The 7,813-nt window shown below is 44.0% G+C and overlaps 1 protein-coding gene across 1 annotated transcript; it reads right to left on the reverse strand.

Moving 5' to 3' along the window:
* Nucleotides 1-2,069: 2,069 nt before the first annotated feature.
* Nucleotides 2,070-7,657, reverse strand: LOC106577879 (ras-like protein family member 11A-like). The gene is made up of 5 exons (XM_014156300.2): nucleotides 6,968-7,657; nucleotides 5,840-5,896; nucleotides 5,550-5,632; nucleotides 4,406-4,576; nucleotides 2,070-4,237 (listed from the first exon to the last, which is right to left on the reverse strand). The coding sequence occupies exons 1-5, from the start codon at nucleotides 7,116-7,118 to the stop codon at nucleotides 3,935-3,937; spliced, it is 765 nt and encodes a 254-aa protein (XP_014011775.1). The 5' UTR covers nucleotides 7,119-7,657; the 3' UTR covers nucleotides 2,070-3,934.
* Nucleotides 7,658-7,813: the final 156 nt, after the last annotated feature.

The following is a 7,813-nucleotide window of genomic DNA, read 5'->3' on the forward strand; positions in this document are numbered from 1 at the left end:
CTGCTTTCACAGTGATAGAGACATACTAGAGATGCTAGTTTACAGGTCAAGAGGAATAGGAGGAAGTTGGAAGCTCTCCCTCTGATGGTTAGATTCAGAGGGTAATCTGATCATGGATCTGTGGGGCAGATTCTGCCCCAAGCGAGGGCGAGGCCCATTATCAGAAGACAGGAAGTTATCAATTTGATCTGTCAAGGAGAATGATCTCATTGGTTAATCTGTCAAAGTGAGTAATCTCATTGGCTATGTTGTCAGCGATGGTGGTGAGGGACAGGAGAGAGTTGTCCAGTGGAAGATGATAGAGGATATCATCAATAACTGCTTATTGCGGTATAGGGAAGGTGAAGGTGGTTATCACACACATGGACACACCCTCTTTGAGATGCTTGACAGAAAATGATTAATAGCTTTTTTGTGTCATGTTTAGAAATCATTTGTGGGGATACAAATGATCTTTATCAGCCCTTTATAGAATATTTTAGTCAGTGAATACATTGGCAAAATGTAGCTTATTGTTGTGCCATTTCAGTAATCTTTTCTTATTGGTACTATTGCAACCAAGCCTCCCAAATGAGGCCCTAGGCAACAACACCAGTTCCACTGCAGTCCCAAGAGGAATCCAACAACAAACAGGACTGTATCCATCATCAGGCCATGTCAGAGACTGTTACATTCTCACACACACACACACACACACACACACACACACACACACACACACACACACACACACACACACACACACACACACACACACACACACAGTGAAAAACAAGGAAGGGAAAGATCAACAGAGTTGACGTGGAAAAATTTACAAATGTGGCAATCTCCACTAACTCATACACACACCAGAATGATTCTTCCCGTGGTCCTAGTAAAACAGCATATGGAAGCCATTCAACTTCCCAGGTAGATTGGAGCTCAAAGAGGGAATGAGACAGACAGACAGACAGGAGTGTGCGTGTCTGTGTGAAGCTATGTGTCTGTGTGTGTAAGAGAAAGAAAGGGGGAAGAAGGAGAGTTTATGTTCATCATTCAATAGTGAGCCTTCGGGATTGTGTGTGTGTGTGTGTGTGTGTGTGTGTGTGTGTGTGTGTGTGTGTGTGTGTGTGTGTGTGTGTGTGTGTTCTTGTGAACCATCTGTGTGTATTTATGCATGCAAGACAGGCAAGTGTGTTTCTGCTAATGTGGGAACTGGTAACCAGAGGCTTTCACAGATTCCCATTCATTCCTTATCTTTGTGTGTGTGTGTGTGTGTGCGTGCGTGCGTGTGTGCGCGCGCCAAGGCCAACTAATAATAGAGGAACAGTTCGTCCTCCATGACAGATTTGGCCCTCTGTGCTGTGTGAGCCCTCAGGAAGATACTCTGAGATAAAATAATGAGATAATACAAGACTTGCAGAGAGCTGTGTTCAGAGCTCTTCTTCTGTGGTGGGCCGGGGCCATGTTGCTACTGTCAGAGCTCTTCTTCTATGGTGGGCCGGGGCCATGTTGCTACTGTCAGAGCTCTTCTTCTATGGTGGGCCGGGGCCATGTTGCTACTGTCTGAGCTCTTCTTCTGTAGTGGGCCGGGGCCATGTTGCTACTGTCAGAGCTCTTCTTCTATGGTGGGCCGGGGCCATGTTGCTACTGTCTGGCTCATCTGGTAGGTATTCAGACACACTTGGAGGGTAAGTCTGCGTCCCAAATGGCATCCTATTTCCTACATAGTGCACTACTTCTGAACAGAGCCTATTCTGGATATAGTGTGTTACTTTTGACCACCTGGGCCCATAGTAGTGCACTATATATGGAATATGGTGCCATTTGGGATAAAACCTTAAATATTAAGTGTTTCTGTTACTATTTGTAACATATGTGTCATTATTGGTTGGTAAGTCACGCTGTGGTATTACAGTGGGGGCTGACTGTTGGCTCTGGGAGGATAGCTGGAATGAGGGCTCCGGTGCCAGGGGCATACAGGAAGAGGGTCTTTATAATGTCTGTGTGTGTGTGTGTGTGTGTGATGCTGAGAGACAGGAAGAGAAGGAAATTAAAATGGTTGAAGAATGAGGTCAATTACTTCTCTCTCATTTCTGACTTCAAACAAGTTCAAATTTCTTTATTAGCATTTCTAAACTACATCTCAAACATCTCGGTCGTGTTAAATAGAGCACTCACAGGAAAACGGCTTAAAACACTTTGCAGAGAAGTCCAGGTAGTCCCTCCTTGTTTAAGTCAGTTTTGTCCCTAATGAACATGACCCAGCAAAGCAATACTCAGCCACTATAGTGAAATTATTCCTTCTACTGGCACACACTGAGACACACAGATTCATTTTATAGGTCAAAGGTCAGAGGTTAAAAGGCTGTGGTGTGTGTGTCTCTATGGAGGTGGTTGGCGGAAACGACCAGATTCACAGAAACAAATTCCAGATGCTGAGGAATGTGTCGTTATCGGGAACACTGTGCCCCAGTAACCCTAACCCTAACCCTGTGCCCCAGGCGTCCTTGTGTGTATCCGTGCGAGTCTGGGGAACTGGGCGCCCCCCTAACCTCTGGTGTGTTCCACAAAACTCTGACACAGCAGATAGAGGTGAAAGGTCATGAGAACTCCGATTTGACATGTCTCTCCAATGGGTGAGTCCCAAATGGCTCCCTATATAGTGCACTACATTTGACCAGAGCCCTGTGGGTAGTGCACTATATAGGAAATAGGGTGCCAATCGGAACACACCATGTCTCTTCCTCTCTGGCCTCTTATTAAAAATATCCATCTAAATGGAGCCTGTACATGTTGCTCTAAAGGGTTCTGACTAGGGTGGCAAAATTACACTAACTTTCCCCCTAAATACCCTGGTTTTCCACAAATCCTGCTTATTCCCTCCTGATTCCAGGAAAGTTCCAACCAGGATTTCTGGTAAACACAGAAATGTAGGAAAAGTTAGCAGACTTTCGCAAGCAGTAACCCTAGGCCTGACTGTGGTTTGGCTGAAGTTCCCCCTATAAGCTCTGATCTATGTTCATGCTAGTGCTAATGGTAGGGTAAACTGATCCTATATCTGTGGTTAGAGACTGTTCAGAGAGAATCAGGTTGGTTCAGATAAGTACAGACCAGGATGGTCCTCTGTAGCTCAGCAGGTAGAGCATGGCGCTTGTAACGCCAGGGTTGTGGGTTCGATTCCCGGGACCACCCATAGGTAAAAATGTATGTACGCATGACTGTAAGTCTCTTTGGATAAAAGTCTGCTATAAAACAGATCATATTTAAATGTCAAGGACATGTAATTGCTAAATAAACATTTAATTAACCATGGCCTATCCATGTTTTTCATTTGGAAAATATATAAGTTGCGTCTCAAACCCTATTCCCTACATAGTGCACTACTTAGGCCCTGGTTGAAGGTAGTCCACTAAATTGGGAATAGGGTGCCATTGGGGATGCAACCATCGGTTTGTTTTGCTTCTGGGTACAGTACATTTTCAGATGACATTCATTTAATACAAAATGTATCAGTAGCAAGAAGAGTAGGCTTGTGCGTGACAGCTCAGATCGAATAGCAGAGTAGCCTATGATTGGTCCGTTAGGCCTGTCAGTCAAAGTCAGTATTTCAGGCTCCTCTGTCACCATTGGTTAGATTGTCAGAATGGTATGTGCCGTCACAAGCCTCATAGCACACTGTTTTGTTGTAAGTCTTGGGCCTTGCTGTCTCTGTGCCATTCCTTCCACAAGGGGAACCTCTTATCTTAATGTTCCATTCCAATCCAAAGAAATACAATAACCGTTGTTTCCCTCTTCTCACTGTTCCAATGAAAAGCTCCATTTGAAAAAAAATTGTTCCATTCATTATCATACAACGACATCACAGGAGAGTCAACTGGGCTCAATCCAGAATTCCAATTCCAGAACCAGAACATGTAGAACCCCCCCCCAAAAAATGTTTTTCCCATCGTCATCACAAGGTGTTAGTGGAAGACTTTCCCTTAGAGGACAGCACCTGTCGAAACCTCCTCTTCAGCTCCTGCATGTTGGGGGACTTGGGCCGGGCCAGGTGCAGTCCCCCTCTCCTTTTCTCCCCGTTACCCCCGCCCAGCGCCCGGCTCACCTCGCCACAGAGGTGCAGAAAGGCGGCGTGGACCCCCTCGTGGTTCTCCCTGGCAGACGCTTCAAAGTATGGCCCACCCAGAGAGGCTGCCAACGTCTCGCCCTCGTCAGCCGGCACCTGGCGGGCACGGAGGAGGTCGCTCTTGTTGCCCACCTGTGAGGAGAGGAGAGAAGGATTAGAGAAATGTTAAGGTGACGTCCAGAAATACTTCCTGAAAATAAAAGGTTATCTATTTAGACACCAGTATGACAAGGACATACCTGGAGACTTAAATAATAATAAAAAAACATCAATCTCCCGTAATATAACAGTCAAACCCACCAGTATAACAGGTATGTTCCCTGCAGGGTGGATGCGTCTGACGTGCTGGTAGAGAGGCTGGATGGTTCTATAACTGCTGTGGTCGGTGATGGAGAACACCAGAACGTATCCATCCGCCCAGTAGATAGACCTGTTGATCTGCTCCTGACAATATAGCCCCTCTGCATCGTCCTGGGGGTGGAGGGGGGGGTAATAGAGCATGTCACATCTGTCTGTCTCTAATACTCAAAACCCACTGGTACAGACTGATGTAGACAGTGATGCTTTCATCTGCCCTCCTACACTAGCCTATTTATTAGTGTTATTATGAGAAGCCTGCTTGTGGCTATTATTCTGAGATTATGGAGAAGACAGAACGCCCTCTTTACCTCAGATTGTAGTTTGTTTACAAAACCAGGCCTTTGAACGGGTGGTTAGTTTGATAAATGAATGGGAGACTCCCTTAGGGAGTCACTGAACTCATCACAACCACTACAGAGAGTAGAGAGAGAGAAAAATGACTGGGATATGCCTCGATACTGGATGTAGGCTCATGTCCACAAAGGGTCTCAAAATAGGAGTGCTGATCAGGTCCTAACCTGCCCATATAATCTCATTCATTGTGATCTAAAAGGGCGTAACTGATCCTAGATCAGCACCCTACTCAGAGGCTTTATAGGGGCCCTGGTCTACTGTAACATGATATATTATTACTGATAATGAAGAATGGAAAATGAGGAGATGTTTCTACTTGTTATATCCAGACCTGGGTCAAATACATACATAGGCTACTGTATGTCAAATACTTTTTGTGATTGAACCAATAAAATGGAATAGTCAAAGTGTTGTCTGTGTGAGAACATCCTAAAGAAGGAGGTTAGAAGACCTCTATCCCAAGGGAGACTTGGCATGTAATTTAAAGTATTTGACATTTGAAAGTATTTGACCCCACGTCTGGTTAGATAGACCCCTAGGCTGTAGCGAGGACCAGCAGTTACCTTTAGACTAGAGAGACACCGGGGCGTTCCAAATGACACCCTATTGTAGTGCACTTCTTCTGACCAGTGCACATAAGGATCTGGTGAAAAGTAGTGCACTGTGTATAGAGAATCGGGTGCCATTTTGGGACACATAATTGTGTGTTTAGAGAGAGAGCGAGACCTACCTGTAGAGAGACACAGGGTGTGTCCTGAACCTGCAGTGAGACCTGTTCTCCATCTAGATTGATCTTTCTGGAGTAAAGGGCCCCTGGAAAACAGAGATTAGCAACACGCATGATGGATAGATATGCAACAAATGAATGATGATGCAACACATTAGGATGCCTTGTACTGACTGGTTGTTTTTAAACACAGGAGGCTATTGTAAACTAGTGTGTGGCTATTTCAACGTTTTTACAATGTGAAATGACAGATATTATATGAGCGTGCACTGTGAGAATGATACAAATCCTACCTGTGTTTGCCTCATAGTCCCCAATGAACCTCTTGGTCAGAAACCTGACTATCAAAGCTGTGAATGAAACAACGAGATGAATAGTCTCCATTGAGTAACACCTTGAGAATAATACTGCAGGCTACATATCTTTCATTGTTGACATAAGAGAATACTGCAGGCTACATATCTTTCATTGTTGACATAAGAGAATACTGCAGGCTACATATCTTTCATTGTTGACATAAGAGAATACTGCAGGCTACATATCTTTCATTGTTGACATAAGAGAATACTGCAGGCTACATATCTTTCATTGTTGACATAAGAGAATACTGCAGGCTACATATCTTTCATTGTTGACATAAGAGAATACTGCAGGCTACATATCTTTCATTGTTGACATAAGAGAATACTGCAGGCTACATATCTTTCATTGTTGACATGGCCTGCTCCTTAAGTGGTATAGACCAGCTTCCCATCAGTCTGTCTGCATCCAGACACAAATTGGACCCTATTCCCTACATAGGGGTTTAGTTAAAAGTAGTGCACTATATAGGGAATCGCTGGCGACACTGTTTACCACTAGCTGTCCAACTGGCACACCAGTGTGTAGCCTAGAGGCCTATTCTACAGAGTACAGACAGACATAGCCCAATACAATATCTAAATCACGTGTCAAACTCATTCCATGGAGGGCAGAGTGTCTGCGAGTTTTCGCTCCTCCCTTGTACTTGATTGATGAATTAAGGTCACTAATTTGTAAAGAACTCCCCTCACCTGGTTGTCTAGTTTTTAATTGAAATGAAACAAGAAAAGAAGAATCACCCGCAGACAACAGGCCGTCCATGGAATGAGTTTCACACCCCTGATTGAAGTGATAGGTGGAAATATGAATAGGTACGATTTGTTTCAAAATCGACATGGATTGTCTGCATAATAAAATGATTTGTTGGCAATCCGTTTGACAAACTAATGCAAATTAATTATTTTCATTCTAGCCTTCATTCTCTATTTGCATAGAAAAATTACTTATAGGCCAAAAATTGCTAACTTTTTTTTTATATATACACACATTTTCACATTGATTCTTGTTTTCAGATTCCAACAGTGCGCACTTCTCAAAAAGTTATTAACCATGTCCCCTACCTGTCTTCCCGACGTTGCTCGCTCCCAAAACCACAATCTTGACGTTTTTGTTGGGCACGCAGTCTAGAATGGGATACTCCGGTATTGGAACTAGCAGAAAGTTGCTAGAACCACTATTCATTGTTCTCGGTGGGTCGACAAGAAGACGCATTTAGAAGCCCCTTGTGAGTCCAGTCTACCCCCCCCAACTACTAAAATACTCCACTGTCTCTCGATGCACCCGATCTCGATAAGAACAGAAATTATAATCGTCTCCTCTGGCTGCTACTTCGAAACAATCCTGCCTACCGTTTGAAGATCCCTTTCATTGAGCGCTAAACAAATTGACATAATCAAGTTTCTTTTGGCGCCCATGGTCCTAGACCGTTAGGCTATCCGATTGTAGATTGTATCCTTGGAACCGTTATTTCACATAGGATAAGTAGAGACAGAGCACCGAACGGTCATATAAACAATGAAGGGCAGACAAGTCAATCCCGCCACTTCCCGAGCCCGCAGCAGTTGTTAGTCAAGTGAGAGAGGAGTCAGACAAACCGGGGTGGGATGAGAGAGAACGGGGCGTGAATGAGTAGCCTAGCATAGATTTGCTGACAGCACAACCCCTACAAATCGCTGACCTGTTAGTATCTGGACATTTTATCTGTTCAGGATAGGCAAGCATAATGGTGCATATGATATTTCTATAAACCCAGGGTCGTCACAATATCATTCCTGGGGGTATTTTCCCCAATTTATTAGCCTACATTTCAAGACAGTCAAATAGGATTCAATGAGTAAACTGAATCAATTGTTGGAATTGAAGGCTAAAAACAAACTATTTTAGGAAATAGGCCCACAGTATAATTT

This window comes from Salmo salar, chromosome ssa18 (genome assembly GCF_905237065.1).
Source record: "Salmo salar chromosome ssa18, Ssal_v3.1, whole genome shotgun sequence".
In the NCBI taxonomy this organism is placed as follows: domain Eukaryota; kingdom Metazoa; phylum Chordata; class Actinopteri; order Salmoniformes; family Salmonidae; genus Salmo; species Salmo salar.

Coding starts and splice junctions, on each gene's coding strand:
- LOC106577879 (XM_014156300.2), bottom strand. CDS start 7,118: ATGCGTCTTCTTGTCGACCCACCGAGAACAATGAATAGTGGTTCTAGC. Junction 5,633..5,839: donor GGACTATGAGGCAAACACAG/GTAGGATTTGTA, acceptor TCTGTTTTCCAG/GGGCCCTTTACTCCAGAAAG. Junction 4,577..5,549: donor CACCCTGTGTCTCTCTACAG/GTAGGTCTCGCT, acceptor CTCCACCCCCAG/GACGATGCAGAGGGGCTATA.